Raw genomic sequence first — 27,704 nt, 5'->3', positions numbered from 1 at the left:
GAGGACTCTTCAGAGAAGCAACAACGATTCATCACAAGCTATGAAGAGGATACCTTTAGGTCTAGATTTAATTTGTATTTTCTAAGTTTGTATTTTCGAGAGGACTCTTTGGAGAAGCAACAACGATTATGCACAAGCTAAAGAATGGATACCTTCAGGTCTAGATTTAATTTTCAATCTCTAAGTTTGTATTTTCGAGAGGACTCCTCAGAGGAGCACCAACGATTCTCCACAAGCTATGAAGAGGATACCTTTAGGTCTAGATTTAATTTGTATTTTCTAAGTTTGTATTTTCGAGAGGACTCTTTGGAGAAGCAACAACGATTATGCACAAGCTAAAGAATGGATACCTTCAGCTCTAGATTTAATTTTTAATCCTTAAGTTTATATTCCCGAGAGGACTCTTCAGAGAAGCAACAACGATTCTCCACAAGCTATGAAGAGGATACCTTTAGGTCTAGATTTAATTTGTATTTTCTAAGTTTGTATTTTCGAGAGGACTCTTGAGAAGCAACAACGATTCATCACAAGCTATGAAGAGGATACCTTTAGGTCTAGATTTAATTTGTATTTTCTAAGTTTGTATTTTCGAGAGGACTCCTCAGAGGAGCACCAACGATTCTCCACAAGCTATGAAGAGGATACCTTTAGGTCTAGATTTAATTTGTATTTTCTAAGTTTGTATTTTCGAGAGGACTCTTTGGAGAAGCAACAACGATTCTCCACAAGCTATGAAGATGATACTTTTAAGTCTACATTTAATTCGTCATTTCTAAGTTCTGGAAGTCAATAATGTCAGCAGAAAAATTTAAAAGGTTCACTTGACAGAAGCATAGTTATCACCATGGATATACCGTACGTATCACAGAATCACAGCTATATTAGCAATCGTGAGACTGGCAAACTACGTCTTTTCGTCGCTCTCAAAAAAAATGTATACTACTTATCAGGAACGATGACTAAAAAGTGTTTTCCATCGTCTGTACAAATTCTTCTCTTCCATCTGGGTGTCGAGTTCGAATTCCTCAGTCAGAATTTCTCCCAAATTAGATCCCTTTCTCATTACCATCTCATTATCATACAATCGAAACCTTTTTTTTTTCTCCAATTAGTTCACATAATCACGTTTCCATTGACTATTGTCACACCATGTAACGTACAAACCTTCGACAGACAGATATTTTTTAGCCTTGATTAACGAAGGTCACATACCATATCAACCGGTTGTAATCTTTGCGTAAAACCCAAAAGTTAGATAACCACTTCCCTTTTGGGCTTAAAGCACCAAATTATTTCACTAATTAGACATTTATTTATATACAATCAATCGCAACGATTCTGTTATCTGCTCTGTATCGCTCTTATATTCATCGTCAAGGAAGTGGTCTCGCATTAAATGCGATGCAAATTTGATGTAACCTCGCGGTCTCTGTAAAATAGTCTTGACACACTTGTGAGATGCATTTTTATAACACGCCTACTATTTTCGAATTGAATCGTGTCAGTCATTCATGAAATTTTTATATGACCATCATTAGAAACTTGATCGGCAATCATGATTACGATTTTCCGCTAACAATTAATTTGGGAAACAATTTACACTCCGTTAATTTTCAATTATCACAATATGTTAATGGCAATTGTTAGCATAATCTATGTCGGGCAATTTTTATCGGCCTGAATTGCATTCGCAGTAGTTGACCTGTTTCCGTAATCGCTCCGAACGACTAGCCGCTGGGTTACCCATTTATCAAAAGTCTCTTACTATTTTTTTTTATCAGGTTACAATTTCCTCTCGTGAAAAGTTATAAAGAACGCCCGCAGGATCACTCTCGCACAATCTGTTCGACTAACCGACCATTCAAACTCACATGTGTGTTCTCAATATTAATCAATGCAAATTTCAAATCGCTTTCGTAAGCTGCGTATAGACTTAGTGATAGATATTTCTAATTGAAGAAAACCTTTCTAGCAGGGTTGAACAATGTTCTCGTCGAGATTATATCTCGTCGTTACTACATTGTTTTTAATCGCAAGTGTTTTAGCAGATGAGGACTATGCGGCCCCTGATCAGGATCCTTTCAACGAAGAGGATGTGTCAGTATTCTTCTCATTTTCATATTCGATTATTTTTCTGATCGTGTTCGATAAAAATCTTGCTACGCAGACAACGGAATATCATTTCACTTTTTATTATTTTAACAGATTATCAGACTCTCCGTACGTCCCGAGCTTCCTGCAACGGAGGTTCAACATTTCTGGTGGAGGAGTCAAAGGGGGATCGAGAGTAAAGTGAGTGAATTTTCACGCTCTCCAATGGATCCCATGCCCCGAATCACTCTACAATAAACATCGGTCGATTAAATTATGATAAATTCAATTATTACTCTCACCTTCAGGGGAGGCAAGAAATCTAGCTGGAGCACGAAAAATCGCATAAAAGGTGGCGGCGTCAAAGGTGGCGGAGTCAAGGGTGGTGGTGGCCACGCAGCGATTGTATCGAGGAAAGGTGATTGTAGTATTCAACCCTCTCCACCGATGAATGGAAATCTACAGTGTTCAGTGTTCAGGTAAGTTTTCTTCACTTGTCCAGAAAAATAAGTTAATCTATGTGGTCGTTACGATTCTATGTAATCGTTTGTTCGCTCCTTCGAAAAATTTATGCAGCTCGAAAAAGTCGGCATCATATTTTTTATTTTTGTCAGTTAAACTCATTAAAATAGTTACCGGGTAGGAACACCCCAATTTTGTCGAAATCGAAAAAAAAAATCAGCACAATTTTATATAATTACCGAAGTCAAAACACTCAGAATTATTCTGATCCCAAGTTCATACTTCCCAATTCTGTTCAAACCTCAACTTGTGAATGAAAGATTCGACTATCTTTATCATTACTCAATTAATTGAGGATAGAATGAACCTTCTTCTTCGTTTTTGTTGGAAATTTTTTCCACTCTTTGTCTTTCGTATCGAAGAATAAATTCTCTATTACAGTGGATGTCGAGCTACATGTCACCGTGATTATCAATTTCCAAATGGCAAATCAGAATTGTTGATAATTTGTAATGACGGTATATGGCAAGCAGGTGAAACGGATTGGGTTACGCTGGCAACTTGTCTACGTGAGTAAATCATTTTTCTTCCATAATTGAAGAAGATGGAAATTAATCACCGAATGGCGTACTCTCAACGTTCTTCGCTATAATGAAATCGTTTGATTTTTCAGCTATTTGTTTACCGGAATGTCAGAACAACGGTATTTGCGTTGGACCAAATCAATGCAACTGCCAAGAGAATTATTCCGGGCCCCAATGTCAGTTCAAAAACGAGCCATGCTTGAATTATCCACCAGTACCTTTGAACTCCCGAAGGAAATGTAATTCCAAGTGGGTAGAAATTTATAAATTGCTCAATTTTTTTCCCCAATTTTATCTCACATACTTACTCATTCAAACTAGATGTACAGAAATACATGCATATACGGCATATACATATACACGTATATTACGCATTGCTGAAATCTCTTCCATTGAAATTATTCGCGAAACCACATCCTCTGTTATGCAGTCTGATTTCCGTTCATGATTACTCCGAACTCGACCGCGAAATATTTCCTGCCATTAATTATCACAACAATCGTTTTTACAATAATATTCACAAATTGAAAGTTTAGATAATTGAAATTACCCAATCAATTATAAATTTTACAGATTTTGCACTATAACATGTGCGAAAGATCATGTTTTCCCCGGCGGCGGTACAATTGCAAACTTATTTTGCAAAGATGGGAACTGGGTACCAGATAAAGACGATTGGGTATCCGTTCCAGATTGTCAAGGTTAATTCATGTCGTAGTTTCGAATTAATGAATCACCTTACTGTCGTTTACCAAATTTACCATGAAATATCATTACAGCTGTGTGTTCTCCGCCTTGTCAGAATGGCGGTAACTGTCTCGCGCTCGATTTTTGTCAATGCCCAGAAGAATTCCGAGGTCCACAGTGTCAATATTGTGAGTTATTTTTTCCCGAATATGTGAAAGAAATTAATGATTCATTCCGATAATTTTACCGTAATTCGCCATATTTTTACAGCGGTCGAAGCATGTAGCCCAGAAAAAATCGGTTTCAATGGTGGATATAATTGTACCGGTGATGGAGACAGCTTTTCTTGTGCCCTGGAGTGTCCCGAAGGAGTAGAATTTGACTTTTCCCCAGCATCGACTTACACCTGTGCTTACAGCGAGGGAATTTTCAAGCCACAACCAATTCCACAATGTCAATATAGTAGCGATATGGAAGTTATACCAATCGGTGGTTTCGAAAACTCATTTTATGAGTTGAGCAACGAGTCGTGGTCAATGCAAGATATTTTCGGTTCGATTTCTGGTGATGAATTCGGAGGGGCTTCCAGATCCGGTACTAAAGGTCGTTTTGGGTCACGTGGTCATCGCATTAAAGGGGTGAAGGTATGAATTGATGAATGAATAAATAAATTCGCAATTAATATCCGCGATCAATGACCACAATCCGAATCTTTTCGTTTCACAGAACGGAGCCGAAGATGAATACGAGGTTGATGAGGCAGAGAATTTGGCTAAAGGTGCATACGGTGGCTTAGGTAGAAATGCAAACCAGATGGTAATCGTTGAACGGAAACGCCCCGAACCCGAAGCTTGTTTTACCTGGGGAGGAGTACATTACAAAACATTCGATGGAAAAATATTTAGCTTTGAAAGCGAATGCGCTCATACCTTAGTACGTGACGCTGAAGATGGGCTGTTCGCAATAACAGCGAAGAACAGTCCTGGGTGTTTCACTGGGGACTCATGTTCTAGAATCGTCAAAATTTTTATCCATGGAAAGGAATACACACTTTTATTGAATGAATATGGAATACCGGAATTCAGGACCGTGAAAAAGGTTCATTTATATTTTCATCCCGCTCATATTTTTGTATTTTAGTTACTTCGAAGTATGATATATTATTTTATCGTTTTTTTTTTTTCTCCTCTCATAGGCCTTGCCCATCCCAGCTCAGCTGCCTGGTTTGCGCGTAGAAATGTCTGCACATTTCATGGTCGTTACTTTGGATTCAATCGGTGCAAGTTTAAAATGGGATGGAGCTTTACTCGTACAAGTACAAGCTTCTGAAAGTCTTTGGAATAAAACTACAGGATTGTGCGGAAATATGGATGGAGATAACAATGACGATTTAAGAGCCAAAGACGGCAGTCATCCCAAAAGCATCGCTACATTGGCCAGCAGTTGGCGTGCTCAGAGCATCGGTGGTATGTTGAAAAATCAATGGTTTCACCTTATCAAACTTAGCTTCATTGTTTTCCCACTAATTCTTCAATTTCTTTTTCCATTCGTCAGAGACTTGCGATGAATATCCGAACATTCAACACTCGTGCGAAAAAAAAGAAGACTTGGCCGGTGACGCTACTGAATTTTGTGCAAAGTTGTTAGCCGATCGTAGATTCCAATCCTGTTCGAGCGTAATCGATTTGAGTGTCTTACAAACCGCATGCAGATGGGATTATTGTGCTTGCAAACATGTGGATAAAACAAGATGTGCTTGTGACACAATGAGCGTATACGTCAGACAGTGCGCTTACAAAGGAGTTATCACATCTATGGGATGGAGGGATAACAATACGTGCCGTAAGTTCGTTGACCGATACTTCTGAAATCGGAAAAAAAAAATCAGATGCTTTGTCGGTTTTTTTCATTTTCCATTTTGCGTCTTCAACAGCTATGGAATGTACCGGTGGACGTGTTTACATGTCATGCGGTCCGAAAACGCAGGCTTCTTGCGGTACCGACACCGAAGTGAAAACTGACGCGGACTTGGAGGTCGCAGGTTGCGAAGAAGGTTGTTTCTGCCCCGAGGGTTCAGTTCTGCACGAAGGCCGTTGCATTTCAATTGAAGAATGCCCTTGTAAATTACGTGGGAAAGTTTTCCCGCCTGGTAAAACCACCTCGAAAGATTGTAACACCTGCACTTGTTCGTCTGGCAAATGGATTTGCTCTCAGGCTAAGTGTAGCGCGAGATGTTCGGCCATTGGAGATCCGCATTTCATCACATTCGATGGGAAACGATATGATTTCATGGGAAAATGCACTTACTACTTAGTGAAAGGCGACGATTTCAGCATAGAAGGGGAAAATGTTGCTTGCCCTGGTGCCCTATCCGAGGTAAATACACTCACAGAATTTCGCAACTATTTTTCCCCTCCCAATAATAGTCATCCCTTATTTTTGATTCATTACTTAAACGATTCGACAGAATATGGGTTACACAGCAACGACTATCGATGAGGCTCCATCGTGCACGAAAACTGTGACCATTCGGCTGGGAGATCTTACGATTAAGTTGAAGCAAAATCGGCAAGTGACGATTAATAGCGAAGAAGTTACTAAATTACCCCTCACGACGGGTGGTGTTAAAATTCGAATTGCGAGCAGTATATTTTTGATCGCTGAACTTCCAAACGGTATAGACGTATGGTGGGACGGAATATCTCGAGTGTACATCAATGCGCCACCTCAATTCCATGGTACGTTGATCGACACGATGATTAATAATTAAGTCCGATGCACTCATGCTCAAATAGCGCTGTACGTAATCCGATGAAAATCTATTTTTCATTCAAGGCAAGACGAAAGGATTGTGCGGAACATTCACGATGAACCAAAAAGATGATCTTCTAACGCCCGACGGTGACATAGAACAATCCGTAGTTCCTTTCGCAAATAAATGGAAAGTTGATGAATCATGTCCAAACGCACCTAAGAAAGAACCGACTCATCCCTGCGATATAAACCCCCAAAAAAGAGTCGAAGCCGAAGCCTATTGCTCGAAATTACACTCCAATCTATTCGCTGGTAAGTTTTACTGGATTTTTATTTTGTTGTTTTGTATTCATATTACCAAACATTTGATTTGACTTCGATAATTTTCTTGTTCAGATTGTCATTGGCACGTCGACCCTGAAACGTACTATAAAGATTGTCTGTACGATATGTGTGCTTGCGAGACGGACATCAGCCTTTGTCTTTGCCCAATATTATCTGCATACAGTAAGGAATGCGCTCATCAAGGTTTGAGATTAGCGTGGCGTGAAGACATTGACCAGTGTAAAATCCATTGTCCCAGCGGTCAAAGTTATCAGATTTGCGGCAACAGTTGTACAAGGTGAATATAAATTGACGAAAAAATGAAAATACAAAAAATATATCGCTGCGAAACGAAGGAATCTTTGAATAACCAACATCACGTTTTTCTACAGATCATGCGGCGACATATCATTCGATCCACACTGCAAACAAGATTGCGTTGAAGGCTGCAATTGTCCCGAAGGTCAGACTCTCGACGAAAGGAACGAATGTATCCCCATTGGACAATGCCCGTGCCAACATGCGGGCTTGGAATTCAAATCCGGTTATCGTGAAGTCAGACCAGGAACCAAAAGCCAAGAATTATGCACCTGTGCAGGTACGAGATAACGTCTTAGATCTCAAATTTATGAGTATCTCATTTGAATCATTGATTACTTTATCGTATGATTATAAAATTTTTCATCAGGTGGTCTATGGCATTGCAATCCGGCATCGCATGATGACATTCGTAATTATCCTGCTGCCGCTGACTTGAAATGCGGTGCATCCGAGAATCAAGAACTTTCGACTTGTAAACCAGTCGAACAAAGAACTTGCCGAAATATGCTTACTTGGGTTGAACAAACTCCAGCAATCTGCAAGCCAGGTTGCGTTTGCAAGAAAAATTACGTATTGGACATGTCTTCTGGTAAATGCGTCAAGGAAACCGAGTGTCCTTGTTACCACGGTGGGAAGAGTTACAAGGAAGGTTCTTCTATGCAAGAAGAATGCAACACTTGCAAATGTAATAATGGAAAATGGACGTGCACCGATAGAATATGCGAAGGTGATATATCCAGAATATGATTACCTTATCGAAGCACCGGTCGTCGGAACCGATTGAGTTATTCAACTTTGTTTTTCAAACTTATAGGAGTTTGTTCGGCATGGGGTGATTCACATTACACAACGTTCGATGGAAAATTGTACGAATTCCAAGGCGCCTGCGATTACGTTCTCGCTAAGGGAAGTTTGAGTCCTGATGAAACATTCGATATATCAACACAAAATGTACCATGCGGAACGACTGGCGTAACCTGTTCAAAGTCGATTACATTGACTGTTGGTTCAGGAGAAAATAAAGAAACTATCAAACTCACAAGGGGCAAAGAACTGCCGACAGAAAGTTTCAAACGAATTGCCATCCGAAGAGCAGGACTGTTCGTATTTCTTGATGTGCCAGATTTGGGCTTGGTACTGCAATGGGACGAAGGTGAGAATAAATTCATCAAGACGTTTCTTAGTTTTTATGGTACTTTTTAATTTGGTCAGGTGCTTCAAAGTTATACTGAATTTTCATGTAGGAACGAGAGTTTACGTCAGATTGAATCCAAAATGGAAGAGTCATACCAAAGGACTCTGCGGTGACTACAATGATAATGCTAAAGATGATTTCAAGACGCCGTCTGGAGGGATTTCCGAAGTTTCAGCTAATCTTTTTGGAGATTCGTGGAAGAAACAAGATTACTGTCCAGAATCAAGAGAAATCAGTGACACGTGCGCATCTAATCCAGAACGGAGGATCTGGGCTGTCAAAAAATGCGACATTCTAAAATCTCCGGTATTCCAAGTGTGCCATTCAGAAGTCGAGGTGGAACCCTTTTTGGAAAGATGTGTTTTCGATACTTGCGGCTGTGACGTGGGTAAGTGATAAAATATAGCTGAATCTAGTTGAACTTGTTTTCCGTTTATTTGTCGCTGACTTTGAATTTTTATTTCGCATAGGCGGTGACTGCGAATGTTTGTGCACGGCATTGGCTGCTTATGCACAAGAATGTAACGCTCGTGGTGTACCAGTAAAATGGCGTACTCAAACAACTTGTCCGATCCAATGCGACGAAACTTGCAGCACTTACTCTCCCTGTATTTCAACTTGTCCTCGAGAGACGTGTGATAACATAATCGTACTCGGTGATAGTTCGCACTTGTGCTCATTGGACACATGCGTCGAAGGTTGTCTACCAAAGCCATGTCCCGAAGGTGAAGTCTACGCAAACGGAAATCACAGCGAATGCGTTCCGAAGGCTACTTGCAAACCCGTGTGCATGACGATTGACGGGGTATGAAAAAAATCTGCACATAACGGTCGACGGTTTGCTTGCGTCAGGATACTAAATGCATACTTTGTCATCATTAGGTGAAATACTACGAGGGTGACAAACTGGAGGGGGATAATTGTCACAGCTGTTTCTGCAGTCGTGGTAAAAAAGTATGCCAAGGACAACCTTGCACGACAACTCCTGAACCAATTACAACTATTCCAATGGAAGAGACACCTGCCTGTGTCGAAGGATGGACCGCATGGGTAAACCGGGATCTACCTATTAAAGGAAAAAAACTATCCGAAATCGAGACGCTACCTACAACTCTTGATCTGGTGAGTTGGATCGAATCATCCGTTGAAATTACCGTACAATGAAAAAACTCCTATCTATTCGCAGCTCGGTATTAACGGTTCAGCAGTTTGCGCAAAAGAGCAAATGGTTGACATTAGATGTAGAACGGTGAAGCGTCATCTAACTCCAAAAGAGACCGGACTCGATGTAGAGTGCAGTTTGGAACGCGGTCTTTATTGTCGAGCTCAGGCTTTCGGAGAGGGTTGCCCAGATTTTGAAATCAGCGTTCGCTGTCAGTGTGGGGAAACAACCCCGACGTCGCCGACTACCACGAGTAAGTTCTGATAAAAATCCAGTTCGGAATTCCATAAACTAATGCTTCCGTTTTGGCCAACATTTTAGCAACGACGGAACGAACTACAACGACCGAGAAATACCTGCCATGTGATGTCGCACATCCTAATCAAGCCCATCCTACGGATTGTCACGCATTTTACCATTGCGTTCCCGGACTCGAAGGCCCTGAATTGGTCGAAAAATCGTGTGGACCGGATATGCTTTACAACCCAACTGCTCAAATTTGTGACTGGCCAGCTTCAGTCGTTTTACAAAGGCCGGAATGTTACGTCGCACCTCCTTCAACTTTGGCTCCTTCTACAACTACATGTAAGTGATACCGCTCTTTCTCTTTTTTGTGTACCCAAAATTTGGATTAATAATTACGATACGTTACTGATTGATTTTCAGCTCGTTGCAAAGACGGAGAAATTTGGAGCGAATGTGCCGTACAATGTAGTAGGGCGTGCTCGTACTATCAGTACTTACTTATACAGACCGGAGTTTGCGATAAGAGCAGAGATTGCGTTCCAGGTAATTTGTTTGCAAGCTTCAAAAAAATGTTGCTTTTTCCAACGAGTTGTCATATTTAATTGCTTTATTTGACGAATTGAAAATTTCCAGGATGTGTGCCAGCTGATAGGGTAAAATGTCCGTCTCACAAGCTTTGGAGAGACGCTCATACTTGCGTTGATATCGCTGACTGTACTTGCAAGACCCACGAAAATAAGCCAATAAAACCATCAGTTGTTGTAAAAGAATCCGAATGTGAATATTGTCAGTGTATAAGAAATCATTACACGTGTGACGATACCATATGCGACACTACAACGGTTCAAACTACTACGCCAGTGATAACGACCACTACTCACATTTATACTACAACGGTATCGCCGTCGTTCTGCGATGAATTTGATTACACCAATTTAATTAATGGAGAAGTACCCTTATCAGATCAAGTGTTTGACGCGAGCAGTTATTCCGATAGTTCAACGAAACCGTCGAACGCCAGATTGAGCAACGTAAGAGGAGATACTTCTCCAGGTACGGACGTGCATTGAATCTGCTTTGGAATGTGAAGAAACTGCTGATTAAGATTTGTCGAATTGCTGATTTAATTTGATTTCTTTTTTTTTCTGGAAACAGGAAGCTGGGTACCAAACAAATTCGACGACTCTCAATGGATTTCCGTAGATTTGGGTACTTCAACAGTGGTTTATGGTGTTATTTTACAAGGAAGCCCCACAACCGATGAATATGTCGAATCGTACAATGTCTATTATTCGCCGAATGGACTCGACGAATATTTGGAACCAATTACCGAAGTCAATTCAACGGTACCAAAACTATTTTACGGTCCTCGAAATGAAGGGGGTATAAAACGGGCTATGTTCGACGAGCCTTTGGTAGCAGAAAAGATAAAAATTGTTCCGAAAACCTGGCACAAAGGAATTGCAGTTAGATTTGACATTATTGGTTGTGAGAACACGACTAGCGAAGATAGAATGATTTCAGAAGCACTCGGCCATCTGAAGACCCGTAAAGGCCATCACGATGAAATAGTGATGTAAGTTTTACCACAAATTTTTTAAACTCAACTCTACTTTGTAACGCGCATCACGAATGAATTGATTTATTTTTTCAGTCTCGGAACTCCGTCGACATCCAGAGCTGCGTCTACAACCAGAATAGCAGAAACTACTTTCATCGTACCCAGTACGGTAGCAACAATCGAGGAATGCGATGATGACCATTATGTCGAATTAGTTTTGAATTCCGAACCTGGCAGCATCACCTTTGACGCAAGTTCGGTATTGAGTCCTAATTTCGCCGCGGAGCAGGCTCTTCTTGATAATTCCGTTAGTGAAGAATCCGGTGGTAGTTGGGTACCTGCTCACACAAACGAGGAGCAATGGTACGTTGCCATTTTATAACGTCAATTGCCTGTTTTACAGGTTTCATAAATCTCAAATCTTGTGTCTCAGGTTGGGTATCAATTTACCGGAACCAGAACCGATCTATGGTGTGCTGTTGCAAGGAAGTCCATTGGATGAAAATCGCGTCACAAGTTACAAGGTCTTATATTCTGAAGACGGTGTTAAATTTTCATACATCACGGATGAAGATGGAGAGGATGCGCTCTTCAGCGGAAGTGACGACCAAGATACGCCATCGGCAATAATCTTTGATAATCCGATCGAAGCCAAAGTTGTTCGCATCAATCCACAGACTTGGAACAACGGTATTGCCATCAGAGCTGATCTGATTGGATGTGGTGAAACCGAACCCTATGAGGAAGTTGAGAGCAAAGTTAATTTGGGGCAAAACGTTAAGGGCTCACAAAAATACGCCGTTTCAAAAAGCAAAGAGGCCATCAAGAAGGCTCAAAAAGGTCAACACAGAGTACGAGTTAAACCTGGTTAGTATCTGGATCTTTTTTTGAGTCGCAATCGTCAGAAAATAATGTACAATTTTGTAATTCATTTATATTACTATAGTTTGCGACGACTTGTTGGGATTGGATGACAGCACCATGTCCGATGAGCAGATAACCGCGTCCTCAACTTACGATGAATTGTTGCCAAAGCTTCGATTATCATCCAAAGGAATTTGGCGTCCAAAGCTCGATAATCCTGATCAATATGTACAATTTGATTTCTACGAACCACGAAATTTGACCGGAGTAGAAACTAAGGGATACGACGATATCTGGACGACCTCGTACAAGGTTTTATACAGTCACGACGGCCGTCGTTGGAATCCTGTGACCGATACAGATGGAGAAACTGAAAACTTTTTAGCTAATTCCAACGATAAAAAATCAAAGACCAACTATTTCATTCGACCAATACAAGCAAGATACTTGAGAATTCAACCAACGAATTGGCACAATCATGTCGGACTCAAAGCTGAAATTCATGGATGCTACTTACCGTACTTCCGTAAGTAAGCTTGTACTGAATTCATCCATTCAATTATAACGGTTTATTTTAATTGTTGGACCGATTTCAGCCCCAGTACCTGAACATATTGAACGTGTGGTAACTATAAAACCACCGATATCGCAAGTGAAATGCAACATTTGTGAAGGAATCCCGGAAACATTAGAAGAAAATTGTAAATGTGATGAATCCAGTTGGTGGGACGGAGAATCTTGCGTTACCAAACAGGACTGTCCTTGCGTCATAGGTCATATACCGTGAGTGTTTGAAAAAATGACATCAACACCTCACAACTCCATTCCAATATCCCATATTCATTTTGTTTCGCTCATTTTTCAGATATACCGTGGGATCGATTTACGAAACTGAAGACTGCCAACAATGTATTTGTGCAATTGGAGGCTCTTCCTCCTGTACGGAGAAAAAATGTGAACCGTGTAAAACACCAGGGTTACAATCAGTTGTAACAGAATTGTGCGCCTGTATTTGCAAGCCTTGTCCAGAGGGAACCAAACTTTGTCCAACCAGCAATATTTGCATCAATGTAACATCTTGGTGCGATGGAATTCAGGATTGTCCCGATGATGAGGTCGACTGTACCACAACTGTCATAACTACTACTCCATCCACAACCACTACTACGACTGAAATGACCACCACCACAGAAATCGTAGCTGAGGGTGAGTCGACGAGACTACTAATTTATGACATTTCAGCTTATAGTTTCTCAAATTAATTTGCGAGAGATTGAAATCATTCTTTGTGCTACAGCTACTCGGGCACCATGTCTGCAACCCAGTTGCCCTTCGGGTTATAAGGTTGTTCTAAAACCAAGGAGGTATTCCGAAGCTTATGACATGCTGAGCACGACTACTAATCTAAACGGACAATTAGTAAAAGGAGGAGTCAAAGGTGGCGTGAAAGGTGGAGTCAAAGGCGGTAGGGGAGGAACCAAGGGTGGAAGCGTGAAGGGAGGTGTCAAGGGTGGTTCCAGATATCGTCCAGAGCCAAGGTATGAATAAGTTTTTTTATACACACATTTTTCGACCGCTTTACTACAAGTTGTCAGATTCACCTCTCTTTTTTCCATAGCAAATTGATCTCTGTGGAAGCTCCGGAAGATCTAGAGTGCCCTCAATTTTCGTGTGTATCGACGAAACCCCCGCCCAACTTCGGCATCAAAGAATCAGTTCTGACATGTCCAAAACTACAATGTCCTCCAGAGTACAAACTAATAATGGAAAAAATGAGCTTGTCTCGACCAGAACCGTGTCCAAGATTCCTTTGCAAACCTCCACCACCAAAAGAAGCTGTATGTAATGTCACCGGACGGACTTTCAACACGTTTGACGACTTGGAATATAAATATGATATCTGCAATCATATTTTAGCCAGAGATATGCATGAAAATAAGTGGTACATTACACGTAAGTCATATTTGAATCAATATTCGCGTCGTTCCAACGTCAGATTTTTTAAAATACACTGATCAATTTTATTTTCAGTGGAAAAGCAGTGCAATAAGACCGGTGCGCCGTGTCAGAAGATTTTGGCAGTCAATTTCGATAATCACGTTATATTCTTGTATCCTGACTTGCACATTGACATCGATCAGTACACATTTTCAGCCAATCAGGTCAAGAGGCTTACTGACAAAAACAAGGCCTTCAAAATAACCCGAGTCGGTGACGCTTTGCACTTTGTTTCATACCGTTATGGATTTTGGGTAATTTGGGATATGAATTCGAACACGAGAATCGGAGTGACCACTAAGCTAGCCGGCCACGTCGACGGTCTCTGTGGATTCTTCGACGAAAACGTATCGAATGATAGACAAATGCCGGATGGCCAACAAGTCAGAAGAACTGTTGATTTTGGAAATAGCTGGGCCGTAGACGATTCCCCCGAATGCGAACCACAGGTTTGCCCGCAACACATACAAGAGAAAGCTTGGAAAATCTGCAATATAGTGAAAGAACGATCATTGGCTGTATGTTCCGGTGTGCTCGATCTGGAAAAATTCGTGTCTCGCTGTTTGGAAACGGCGTGTGCTTGCATGCGCGGTAATTTGACAGATGCCGAATGCAAATGTCGCGAATTAACTGGATTTGTATCGGAGTGTCAGGCTGCCGATGCTAATATCGATTTATCAACTTGGCGCACAACCCACGATTGCCCGGTCTCTTGTCCAGCTCCCTTCGTCCATAAAGACTGCTTCAGGTAATTCGATCGAGTTGTTTGATGCACTTAAAATTTTACAAATAGAATTTCATGACGATCCTCTTTCTCTCTTATTCAGGTACAAATGCGAGTCCACTTGTGACAACCTCCAAGAAACTGACCCCTGTCCAGTAATGCCCGGTGTTTGTTTCTCGGGCTGTTTCTGTCCAGATGGAACAGTACGCAGAGGTGACGAGTGCGTTTTAGCTACCGAATGCAGAGACTGCCTTTGCGATGGCTTTGGAAATTCCAAACTCGTCAGTTTTGATAGAAAAAATTTCACCTTCAATGGCAACTGTACATACGTTTTATCCAGAGATATCATTCACGACGTGAAGGGCGGCAAGGGCAATCATGCTTATCAAGTAAGATATTCTTTTGCATACCTATATGATGACAACTGTCATTTTATTTTATTATATCAATTTATTTTTTAATCTTTTTGTTCATTAGGTGCTGGTAACTAATGCAGCTTGTGCCAGTGGTATATGCACCGAAGCAATCACGGTTCTCTACCAGAAACATTCTGTGAAAATAAAGCAAGGGCAGCATCTGAAAGAGGTATGAAATTTCTTGCGGCGATATAATATTAGGTCAATTGAAGAATACGCGCATAGACTAAATATTTCATTCAATATTTATTAGCTGATAGTCTTCGTTGACGGAAAAAAAGTGGACAGCTTCCCACACGAAACGAAATGGTTAACTCTAGAAGAACAACCCGGAAGAGATGTCACTCTGTTAATTCCTGCCATTCAATTAGAAGTGGCCAGTTTCCAACATAACTTCGCCTTTATGGTTCGCTTACCGTCTCATACTTTCGGCGGTTCGATGGAAGGACTTTGTGGAGATTGTAACGCGAACCCCAATGATGATTTGAGGAGGCGAGACGGGCAGGTGCGTAAAATGCATACCTTATTTTTCAAATTAACCGACCCTCCTGCTATATATATTCTACGGTGTACGTGTTCCTCCTCAGGTCGTAGATGACGTTAACGATTTTGGCAATAGTTGGCTTGCGACTGATTTACCAGTCGAACTTGACATCAACATCGAGAAATGTACAGCCGAGCCGGAAAAAGAATGCGTAATTAAACCGACTGACAAAAACCCATGTGATAGACTATTGGACGCAGAAAGATTCGGTCAATGCCACAGAGTAGTGGACCCAGAGCCATACTTAGCTTCATGTCGCGAGGGATTATGCGACGGTGATGATGTTTGCGATGACTTGGAGGCTTATGCCAGGAGCTGTCTACAGGCTGGATTATGCCCAGATTGGAGAACTGACGACGTCTGTCCTTACAAATGTTCTGAACGTTAGTATGCCTACTCAAATTTTACTTATCAGATATTCTGAATATTATTCGACGCAGAAATTCATACGTTGAAACATGTTCACAGCTTTGGAATACCGACCCTGCGGTCCGAGCTGCCAAGAAACTTGCAGCGATGTTGAGGCTGGAGAGAAAGCCAAGTGTCCTCTGAGCGAAACCGAAGGTTGTTTCTGCCCAGAAGACCACGTCATGTTGAATGGAACTTGCGTTTCTAAGAAACAGTGTTTGGTTTGCGACAACGAAGGTCACATACAAGGCGATATTTGGTATCCGGATAAATGTACAACTTGTGAGTGCGAAAAGAAGACCGTAATCTGCGAGAAAAAAGAATGCCCCGCGTTGGAAACTATCTGCTCCGAAGGTTCTATGCCCATTTTGGTCGCTGGAACGCAACAGGAATGTTGTCCCAAATATCTTTGCGGTGAGTGCACATAATTTTACGTACAACGAACCTGAACTCGTATGTCCGAAAATAAGATCATTATTTAAAACAAATTTATTTAATACAGTACCCATAACCACCACACCTCTGCCATGCGTTGAACCTCAACAACCGGTGTGCGGATTTGGGCAAACCATGAAATCAGTAATAGGATCAGATGGTTGCCAGAAGCTCATTTGCGGTAAGAAAAATTCGGTCGAACAAATCGCGTAAAGAATTCGTTTGTTTGAAATTTGATTAATTTCATTCAGAATGCATACCTGAGGAAGAATGTGAAGCGCTGATATCTGAGCTCGAGATCGAAACAGAGAAGCTACAACCTGGAATGGTAGAAGTGAAAAACACATCTGGCTGTTGCACATGGTCAACTTGGGTCTGCAAACCTGAAACGTGTCCCCCAGCTACCGAGTGCCCAGAATTCTACGACGTTCGCGCTATTCAGGAGCCACATCAATGTTGCCCTCGATACGAATGTCGTAAGTATTCAGTTTTGATAGATAGAGTCTTGATAATTTCTCTGAAACTATTGAAATGATTTCATGCCTCAATTCTTCTCAATTTTTATTTTCTCATAGAACGCCAGAAGGACGTTTGTTTGTGGAGTCCAAAATCCGCAACAAAATCCGCAACAAAATCTGCAACGAAGTCAGCTACGAAGTTCCCAACTAAACTTAAGGGCGAAGATAACGTTTTGGGCAAACGAGTCGGTGAAGTATGGCACGATGGTCCATGTACCAAGTGTTCGTGTGAAAGAGTTTTGGACGGCAGCGAAGCGAAATGTGTGACTACGGATTGTGCGACTATCGAAGCACATCCGGATATCAACGAGTTCGTTATCGAACCTGTTCTACACGATGGCGAATGTTGTCCCATCTTTGAACGAAGAGCATGCAAAGACAAGGGCGATGTTTACGCCGTGAGTAAATCTTTTTGATATTATCATACTTTGTAGAAACGAGTCATGATCAAACGAACATTTCTGTTTTCATCGAATATTCAGATCGGGGAGGTATGGCAACCCGATTCATCCGATGCTTGCGCGACGATGGAATGTATCAATGATACAAACTCGGTTCAAAAACAACTCAAAGTACAGCAATGCGAGCGCGAGTGCGACCTGGGTTTCGAATACGTAGAATCAACGGACAAGAGTACGAAATGTTGCGGCATCTGCGTGGCTTCTGCTTGCGTTATAAACGGAGAGGAGAAGGCCGTCGGAGAAGAATGGCATTCGGACGATCATTGTACGAATTTCTTCTGTTTGTCCGTTAATGGCTCGGTGAGTATCCGAATTTATCCAAACTTATTTTACTCGACGTATTTAATACCGTGCGCCGACGTTATTTAACTTCGTTTTTTCTGTTAACAGATTCTAGTCCAAGGTGTTCAGGAAACATGCAATGAGATAGATCATCGCGATGCCCAAGAATTCAAAATAGAGGTTCATCCAGTTCAGGGAAAATGCTGTCCGGAACATGTGAAAGTAGGCTGTCTTTATGACGGAAAACTTCTGAAACCAGATGAGAAATGGATATCACCCGACGATCCTTGCCTCACTCTCATGTGTGTTCAAACACCGGATGGAGTTGCTAAAACGGAAGAAAGAAAAACCTGCAACACGGAGTGCCCCATTGTGAGTATGAGCTTTGTTCAAACGTCAATGTCTCATCTTCATCCTACGATATTTTCAATTTATTTTACGTTCAAAATTCATTCATTTCATTAGGGTTGGGAATACCAAAAACCTGCGGACGATGTTTGCTGTGGAGAGTGTAAACAGGTTTATTGCATCGTTGGAAATACATTGTACGAACCTAATGCTGTGTGGACTTCACCCGATAATTGTACCAAGTTTGAATGCAAAAAAGATGGAGATCAGGTAAGGATTATCTAATGATCCTGTTTCACGTTAGAAGTTTTTCTTTCCCCAATAAACACCGGTAACACTTTGTATTCCTTTCAGTTCACAGTGAATAGCTTCACAGAGATCTGTCCGGATATATCGGATTGCGCTTTAGATGCGATTTATAACGATACGTGCTGCCAAAGGTGTAACTTGACTTCCATGAATGTGCAGCGTGAAGGTAAATGAGTGTTTTATTTTGGTATTCGCCTCATACGCTTAGTGTGAGTCTACGCATTGAAATAATTCAACATTATTTCATCAACAGAGGGATGTTTCGCCGAACCGATTTCGTCCAATAATACCGAGGGAATTGTATCGGAAACTCGAGGTGCTCACGGGCTCTGTAAAAACCTTGATCCAATCGAAGGTATCACCGAATGTCATGGAACGTGCGAATCTTCAACATATTTCGACAATGGTGAGTTGTTAAAATTTTCATTCGTGAGTTTTTGGTATCACAAAAGACCTATCGGACATTGAAAGAGTGGAGAGTGTATTCCGGTAGCTAAAATCCTAGCCAAATGATTTAAAACGACGTTCTTTTTTTCAGCCTCATTCGCACAAGAAAGCAACTGTCATTGCTGTTCCCCGCTACAATACAAAGGACTGATCGTTCAATTGACCTGCGAAGATGGGACAAAGGTTAAGAAGCAGTTGGCGATACCGAAAACTTGTACATGTGAACCGTGTATGTCAGCCAAGTTATCGGTAAAAGGACGTAAGCTTCGCACCAAGGGATAAGAGGCTGAGTGAGGAATACTTAATTTATGAAATCCAAGCTTCAACGCTATGATTTAAATTTCTTACTAAGGATATTATTAGATTTTAATTCGAATAGGGTCTATATAAAAGCAATTAATGCTCAAAAATGATAATATATATGTATGACGCCATTGAACTTCTCTGCATACTTAATAAGGTGGTCATGTACACGTGTAAGAGATGCCGATGATATTCATCCTACATCGATAAACGGTACGTACCATTTTTGGATCTATGGTAATTGATTTACTATTCAAAAATGTTACATGTGAATAATAAATGACCTGTGACATGTTCATGGTAAAAATATATCCGCGATATCTGGAAAAAATCCTCTCCCGAACTTTTCATCCAATCGTATGAAATTTTTTCCCAGATTTTCGGCGTTTCGTCGAATTGTCTCCGACATGAAAAAATTTGATTTTTTTATGGGATTTCGTGCATCGGCAAAATGGCAAACACATTGTGAAACTGCGCCTGAAAACTAGCTACCCAGTAAACGCGAAATGATCAGCCCATATTTTTTCTTTCTGCGGATATGGAACTGACTTTCAATGGGTGGTTGGAGGACAGTATCCATAATAGGTAAAATAAAAGAAAAATACAATTCTTTGAAAGTTCCACAGTAAACCAAGTAACAATCGAATTCCGTGCGCTGAGATTGAGACAATATCTACATTTTCTTTATCAGGGAACAATTATCAAAGCAAGTATACAAAAATAGATTTGTGCCTGTCTGGTTGAGCGTGAATGAATTTAATTGTCGTACTATTCACCAACCTCATTGTTCCAAGTCGTCAATAAAAATAGATTAAATAGATTCAAGGATACAAGTCTTACGTCTCACGGTATTAGATTCATTACTCAATAGACTGTGGGCTTTATTTCAATAAATACTTTCCCGAGAGGTATTAATAACAAAACAATGTCCAATACACTTCACATGTTTAATTACTGCTGTTGTTTCTTCTTGATGAGCTCTACCAACTGACGATAGCGTACTTGGCACTCTTCCTGCATTAAACATAATGAAACAGGCATTAGGTCATTTGACAAGCACTTACTAAAGATTGGAAAATATTTTTACAAACCTTAGATTTGCCTTCCACGGAAGCAGATATCTTCTCCCATCTATCTTGTGACATTCCTTTCGGATATTTGCTTAATGCAGCTTCGAGGGCTCTCTGTTGTTCTTGGCTCCATTCACTCACTGTGTCTACTATTTCAGCTCGAGTCTTCATCTTCTTTGGTGGTTCTTCTGCAGGAGCTTCTTCGGCAACTTGACCTGGCTTTAAACCCTCGTCTTTCACCTTGTTGACAAAACGATTTGGTTATTTCTAGATAGATACAATCGTAACAGGAATGTTAAGAACTTTCTTCTCACTTTCTTGGCCATGTGCGTAACTTCGGCTACAGTTCGATTCATAGCTTCTGCAATTTTTTCCCATCGGTCTGTTGTACCTCCAGGAAATTTCTTCACAAGCTTTATCAATTCCGAAATATCGTCGTCAGTCCAAAGCCCTCCCCCTGTAGGTTTAGGCTTTTCGGCCACATGATTTGTGTGGTGATTTTCTTTTCTATAATTTGAAATTGGTTCGCTATAATTATTTCCACTACGTTCTTGTGGTGTAAACCCAGCTCGGCGGCGTCTTGGACCACGAGGCACTGGCTCTGGTTCAGGTTCTTCGTTTTCTTGTGCCCTGAGAAATGAAAGAGAGATTAATAGTAGGATTTATATTATTTCATTTTGCAATTAGTATGGGAACGAATTACATAATTCTTGCTTCAAGTATATTAAAATTTTGTGACGTACAAAGCGAGTTCTTCTTCTTCTTTCTTTCTGCGTTTCCTCTCTGCTAAAATTTCTCTAATAGCTCGTATCCCAGATGGAATACCCACTATAGATAGGAAGGTCCATCGAGGTAATTGGAATGGCAGTGTATTCCAAATGCTTGGAGTGGGAATTTTTTCTAGTATATCTGCTAAGTCTGGCACATCCATTTTACCTTTTCTATTCTTCTTCTGCATTTTTTGCAGCTTACTTCCTAACACTTGTTCCTGCAAAGGACAAATCTCATTGAAGAATGGTTCTATACATCAGAAGAAAAATATTTAACAATGTTCACAAGTTACTCACATAGGTATATCTTTTTTCAAAGTATGCTGCCCATCCAACGATATACTGGCCAATTGTAATGACAATAAATAGGATTATACTCATTTCCAGGAGTCCCATTTTTCGTACATGTCGATAGTAATATACAGCAGACCGCCAGTTAGGTAGACCATTGATGAGAACATTGTTATAACGTTCTCGTTTACCAGGATCCCGCAAGACATCGTACACAGCAACTAGCTGGTGTGAATAGGTAAATGTAACATAAAATGTTGATCAAATTATTAGTATTTAGAAGCTTGATGAGTGGTAGAAAAATATTGATAACAAACTCACATTTCTGAATTTTTCTTCAGCATCTGGCGCACTGTTTTTATCAGGATGTAGTACAAGAGACAATCGCCTGAAGGCTTTTCTGATGTCTGTAGAATTTGCATCCTTTTGGAGAATGAATGGATTAGAAGAAACACTTGAGAGTAATACTTGGAAGTTGTGTATTGCATATTTTGCGGATTAAGGAATCAACAAGCTGTTACACAAAAAAACTTGAACTCTTGATCAATTACAGAAGAGGTCATAGTTTGATTTTGGAGCAAGTTAAGAGAGAGTGGTATTTTCAACATGAGCCTAGTTACCTGAGGAACACCCAGAAGCGCGTAAAAGTTTTGATTAACTTCTTCTACGACGTCGAAAACTTCTAATTCCTCGTTGTCCCATGCGTACGTAAACGTGCATATGTCCAAAAATTTCAATATAGTCAAGATAACTAACGACACCCTCATTTTTGTATTTTTTAAATATGTACATAACACGTGCAGGTGATTATTTTATCATTATCTAACCGTGGACCGGGGTTATTGAGAATGTGGCAACATATTTTACGCGAAAATTATTAGCACTTTGGTTAAGATTAAGGTTAACAACGCGGGTGCCACATCGTTGTCTGCTGTACGATGCTGTCAGAATAGTTGCGCGCGACGTTTTTCATAATTTCCCACTTTTTTTTGAATGACTCCGGCAACTTGCGAATCATGGATATCTCTTTTCTACAAAAATTAATAATGTGAAAATCATTGTAGAAAGTAGACAATGTTTTATGTGCGATTTACACTTGAACATTCTCGTTATTTACGGTATTGTTTAGATAGTTTCTGTAATTGCATGACTTGTAAATTCACGTTCCAAGAGATCAATATTCATAAACGATATGCTACATAATAGTATAATTATCTTACGCGAGAATGTTATAATTTAAGCATATCTTTAATTACAGTTTAAATAAGAAATATCAGAGCGCAGAATCCTGCCAATCCTACCATGTACGCTGTTGCTGAAATGCCCGGTGAATTTCCGTTCATTTCACGGAATCAGAGCGTTTCAGTTTTTCAAAATATAATTTATCTCATTTACAATCTAAAGGCATAATTCGGTAACACGGTAAATAGTAATCCAATTGTGGAATACGATTAGTAACGAAAAATCGTGTGTTTCGTGTTCAAGCTTTAAACGCGTGTCTGGTTGAGGCTCGGATGAAATTCGATCAATACGAGGTTCACCGCTCATCTGTGTCTGGAAAATTTGCTAAAAGGCAGTGAAAACCTCGTCGCTTATTGTGCTCTCTTTGATAATATCCAGGCCTTTTCGAGGTGACAAAATAAGCGTATACCATAGTTTTAAATGTAATAATCATGACGTGTACGAGCAGGCTGGTTCGACCGATCAGAGTGCGCGTAAATTTTATTGCGTTTGCCACAGAGTGAAAAATAATTTCAGAAAACGCTGAGAATTGTTTGGCGTAACACTGCATATCACAATACCTATGACGTATGGATTGAAAATCAAAATCAAGTAGAGTTTAATCAGAATCGAAATTTATACAAGCAATGTGCGGCTCAAGGTGTATTTTATTATAAGTATATTTTCATCATTTAATGACTCGACGTGAATTTCAAGTTGAATTTCTCACGGCCGATATTAAAATATAAAGTGAATCCAATTGAACGGGTATAGTTAGAAAATAGAAATTGAACATAATTAACTCCCTTGTTCGATGAAAAATTATGAACATCTTGAATAATCGAAATTATTCAAGGCTCCGTGTCAGACGGTTGTTATTTATTCCGATATTTTAAGCGCTCGACACAAAAAATCACGATGGAGAAATTGTGCGGAGCAAATATTGGAAGATTCTTTCCAAAAAATTATGGAAGTCATTAGAATTGACCGAACATATCTTCAGTACCATGTGAATCTGATAAAATCGTCGGACATTATTTCGGAGATATTTACGATGATATAGACGAAGTGTATGTACTTCGGACGGCATATACAAAGGTAAATCTATATTCGCGATGCTGAAAAGTATGTAATCCTGTCAAATCGATTGTACTTTATTATAGTCAAGTTTTACCTCGAGAGTATATACCCACCTTCGATCCTCGTGCCCACGAAAGGGTGCCTGCTGGCGGAATTGGGATGTTCACAATTCTGATTTGGACCTATTGGTATTTGTGGTACGCAAATCGACTATTTCAAACTAGACAAATATTTTTCTAATCATTTGCCTTCCATGTTCAGGGTGGGCTTATTGGCAGGATTAGTGGTTACAGCTTTGTGCGGTTGTTGGCTTTGGAAACGTCGTGAAAACGGTTCTATCGAGGATGGACCTCCGTCTGACAGGAATTCGGCAGGATCCTGTTATCCACCCCCTCACTACAGCCGATGCAGTTCATTTTTCCAAGCTCTTCCACCCCCGTACAACGAGGTGGGAAACGAACGTCTCAGCGTTTGAATAACGACCGTTTTCGATCAAAGTTTTCATTTTCCAACATCTTTTGCCTCAGGTGACATCAAAGCCAGATTTGTACCCCTTAGTGATCGGCTATGACGAGGGGATAGGAAAAAGTACCTCTGGTTTGGTGATGCGATACTTTCGCTCGCTTTCCCACGCCAGTACTTTGGACTCTCTCAGTTCGAGTTTCATGTGCAACGTTGTCAACGAAGCGAATACGATTATTCCACCACCGTACTCGTGCAACAATAGCATCGACGAATTATCAACCGTCGAATGCAGCAGGGGACCTAATCTAAATCACGGCGGCTCAATAATCTCCTTAGCAAACCACAGGACTGCATCCGATGTGTCAAGTCTCGCAGCTCAATCTCCTTGTTCTCCACCGAGAGCAACAACCCCTACTATAGAGGTGAATATCTTTTCATCTAGCGACCTGCTATTCCCCGCCTCAGAATACTTATTCTCTCGTTCTTGTAACAGGTGAGAGAATTATTGGATAAAATCCAGCAGCTACCCTCGGCGTTTCCGCAGGATCATAATAATATGAATGTTTTAACGATGCAAAACCGTCCCCAAGTGTTGGACAGCTTGAATGCATTTGGCGGTCTGACGAGGCCCTTGAGTCCCGGTGAATTGGTAGCGTTTAGGCCTAGAAGAATTCGCGGTAAGATGTACATGCCGCTTGGCTTGCCAAATTCGAGAAACAAATCGAAAAGATGGCTTTCAAGGTCCGCGCCCACGACACCCTGTGGTACGGTACCACCCCCTCTTTTACCCGGACAAAACAGGAGACCGTCGCAAACGGATAATAAAAATACAGACTTATATCAAGGTGTCCCTTTGCTGTCCGAACAGGACGAAGAACCGCAGCAAGTTTGACAGTACGGCGAGGACGACGACGACGATGATAATCGTTGGGCGCCTCAGGTCAAGTGAATTTTTTTTATTAATACCATTGATGACTTTTTTTATAAAAAAATGAATCGGTAATAAGCGAAAAATCCATTCGTGGTCCGAGTTTCCATTCAATCAAGGAATTTAACGAACATTTTCAACGATGATTGTATAATATTCGAACGAAAGACACGATAAATTGTTTTTCGGTACATCTAAATATAAATTAAATTTCAGAGAATTTTAAATTCAGCAACAAATTTATTGCATAGGTAAATATAACATAATATATATTCAAAGTGAATATCCACAGCTTCAAAACGTTACTGCTCAAGATAGCTTTGGATCATGTAAAACAAAGACACATACTCATAGCGTATAACACTAATTTCGTACACCCGAATATACGAAGCAATTAATTTCAACAATTCTCTTCATTAGGTATTGATATACACGTATCGTATATATTTACGAGATTTCATCCGTAGACTTATGGATTATACATTACGATCTTTAACTATAAATAAATATACGTACAGAGTGTACAGAAATTTCGCGTTCCCAGCTCGAAACCGGTGAAGATCCGCGGAAATTTGTAGCTGCGAAATTGATCTCAACCTTGCGGTACTTAAATTTTTACAAACCCTGTACGGATTCTAATGATGTATACACAATAACACAATTAACTTGAATATTCAAAGATAGGCAACGATGTAGAAAACTATATGAAACTGCTATATAATATCCCATATATACTGTCTCTTATATCACATAATACACGTAATAACATAACGTATAAAATTAATTCGACAATTATAAATTATCGTGATTATATTGTTACATCAATTAATAATTCTGAAACAAGTTATACTCCGTGAGTTACGAGAACTAAAAAACGCTACTACCTACATATTTTCGAATCAAATATTTATCAATAGCAACATTATTACGTCCATTTTGGCCTTCCGTTAGTGAATTAACAATCATCATATACAATGCGAAAATTCAAAGACAATATACTACAGCAGAGATGAGTTGAAAGAAAAAAAAAATATACAAAAATAACAAATAAACGAAAATAGAAGATAAATATTTCTTTAGGAACAGTCCACAGTGAAAATATACAATAAAATATTACGATTAAAATAGTCCGATGATGTTGAACAAAGTTCGGTTGCAACAAATTGAATTCTCTGATGAATAAATTATAGTATTCTATCGGGAATAAGAATAGAAGGCCTATGAAACTGGTGGTACGTCCTAAAACTGAATGAAAAATGAAATAAAATACAGATGATAATTGACAAACGATTAAATGCACAAGAATTAATTATTGACTAGCGCCTCAATGAATACGGTTTATCAGAAGGGTTTATAACTTCTATAAATAATATTATACACTTATAATGAACGTGTCGTATTATAAGTCGTTTAATAAGGTATGTAATTTATTGACCGGAATGACATTCATAAATTATAAAAGTTATATTGTATGAAACTGGAAAGGCCTGATTTGATTAGAAACTTGTAAAGTAAAATTGATGTACGCACCGTGTAGTTACATGTATTTTTTTATCGAGTCTAATGTGAATAAATACCAGCTTTTACAGAGCGGAAAATAAAAATGATCAATCGATCGAGCGTACGTACGTAATCATATAGAAGTTCATTTAATTTAATTCTTTAACGATCACCGACCAGTTAAATAAAAAGAAAACAAGGAAAATTATCCTTACATCTACATTTTTAATTCATAAATCTTGCGCAGGATCACCTCGTCGTGTAAACTGAATGTCAATAATTTATTCATCAAATGTTGCAGGTAATCGGCGATAATCGATATGAACTCTAGTCGGCCTTGCTCTTCGAATGTAAAAATTATGCAGGTACCGTTTCGTTGCAAAATCGAGAGAAGGACAATGTTGGTATCTCGGAGAGTAGCTCTTGTTAGTCATTCGAATAACACATAAAATGATTTCCATTCGATGAATAACAAATTGAAATCAAACATTCACTTCGTAGATGTTAAGAACTAAAGTTGATCGGATCTGAAGAGCCTAGAACGAACGGACAGCTAATACACTCGACTTCCCGCCCTATCCTCCTTTGCATCCAAGAGCGTTGACTCTTCCTTGAACTTGGTGAGACTGATGGAGTGGAAGCTGTCAAGTTTAAATTCCTGGCACGTCTTCTCGTAACGAGAGATGGTAAAAGTTTGGAATTTACCTCACCCATCAATGACCGAAAACAGTTTTACAAATAAGACGGTAAAAAATTGTTTCCGGAATGTTTTGAACAAAATTTTCACCAATTCGCGGTGCAACGTGACGGGCACACCGCCTCGAGAAAATGCTGTGCAATAATTTATTCCTCTCCTCACATTCAAATGGTACCGTATTACATCCGTGAATTATTTTTAACTTTTGAAACTATCATTTTTCTCCCTTTTTTTCGCG

The 27,704-nt window shown here is 40.0% G+C and overlaps 2 protein-coding genes across 2 annotated transcripts; one reads left to right on the top strand and one right to left on the bottom strand.

Annotated features, from left to right (window-relative positions):
• Positions 1–1,830: 1,830 nt before the first annotated feature.
• On the top strand, positions 1,831–19,753 carry LOC105690034 (hemocytin). Its single transcript, XM_012407512.3, has 48 exons — positions 1,831–2,097; positions 2,206–2,292; positions 2,400–2,570; positions 2,995–3,122; positions 3,227–3,386; positions 3,711–3,838; positions 3,917–4,012; positions 4,095–4,468; positions 4,551–4,922; positions 5,020–5,290; positions 5,379–5,666; positions 5,758–6,200; positions 6,292–6,562; positions 6,660–6,890; positions 6,975–7,200; positions 7,295–7,500; positions 7,591–7,950; positions 8,038–8,376; positions 8,468–8,806; positions 8,889–9,223; positions 9,301–9,540; positions 9,605–9,833; positions 9,902–10,165; positions 10,247–10,369; positions 10,460–10,879; positions 10,982–11,402; positions 11,481–11,750; positions 11,821–12,254; positions 12,334–12,777; positions 12,848–13,034; positions 13,117–13,457; positions 13,549–13,789; positions 13,870–14,204; positions 14,283–14,997; positions 15,077–15,362; positions 15,451–15,558; positions 15,643–15,894; positions 15,977–16,316; positions 16,402–16,755; positions 16,844–16,957; positions 17,028–17,252; positions 17,352–17,692; positions 17,777–18,055; positions 18,146–18,409; positions 18,503–18,655; positions 18,740–18,860; positions 18,948–19,100; positions 19,233–19,753. Exons 1-48 carry the CDS (start codon positions 1,985–1,987, stop codon positions 19,421–19,423), a joined length of 12,783 nt encoding a protein of 4,260 aa, XP_012262935.2. The 5' UTR covers positions 1,831–1,984; the 3' UTR covers positions 19,424–19,753.
• Positions 19,754–20,051: 298 nt separating this feature from the next.
• LOC105690009 (dnaJ homolog subfamily C member 1) lies at positions 20,052–22,519 on the bottom strand. The gene is made up of 7 exons (XM_012407477.3): positions 22,196–22,519; positions 21,897–21,998; positions 21,582–21,800; positions 21,258–21,502; positions 20,829–21,144; positions 20,536–20,754; positions 20,052–20,458 (listed from the first exon to the last, which is right to left on the bottom strand). Exons 1-7 carry the CDS (start codon positions 22,340–22,342, stop codon positions 20,396–20,398), a joined length of 1,311 nt encoding a protein of 436 aa, XP_012262900.2. The 5' UTR covers positions 22,343–22,519; the 3' UTR covers positions 20,052–20,395.
• Positions 22,520–27,704: the final 5,185 nt, after the last annotated feature.

This window comes from Athalia rosae, chromosome 4 (assembly GCF_917208135.1).
Source record: "Athalia rosae chromosome 4, iyAthRosa1.1, whole genome shotgun sequence".
Lineage (NCBI taxonomy): Eukaryota > Metazoa > Arthropoda > Insecta > Hymenoptera > Athaliidae > Athalia > Athalia rosae.
The sequence above is the reverse complement of the archived record's forward strand: the minus strand, read 5'-3'. Positions and strand labels throughout refer to the sequence as shown.

Excerpts from the sequence above, each read along its gene's own strand:
- LOC105690034 (XM_012407512.3), top strand. The coding sequence starts at position 1,985 with ATGTTCTCGTCGAGATTATATCTCGTCGTTACTACATTGTTTTTAATC. Across the intron at positions 4,013-4,094 it reads AGGTCCACAGTGTCAATATT|CGGTCGAAGCATGTAGCCCA; the intron begins GTGAGTTATTTT and ends ATATTTTTACAG. Across the intron at positions 5,291-5,378 it reads GCGTGCTCAGAGCATCGGTG|AGACTTGCGATGAATATCCG; the intron begins GTATGTTGAAAA and ends TCCATTCGTCAG.
- LOC105690009 (XM_012407477.3), bottom strand. The coding sequence starts at position 22,342 with ATGAGGGTGTCGTTAGTTATCTTGACTATATTGAAATTTTTGGACATA. Across the intron at positions 21,999-22,195 it reads CGCTTCTGGGTGTTCCTCAG|GATGCAAATTCTACAGACAT; the intron begins GTAACTAGGCTC and ends ATTCTCCAAAAG. Across the intron at positions 21,145-21,257 it reads GAAGAAGAAGAACTCGCTTT|GGCACAAGAAAACGAAGAAC; the intron begins GTACGTCACAAA and ends TTCATTTCTCAG.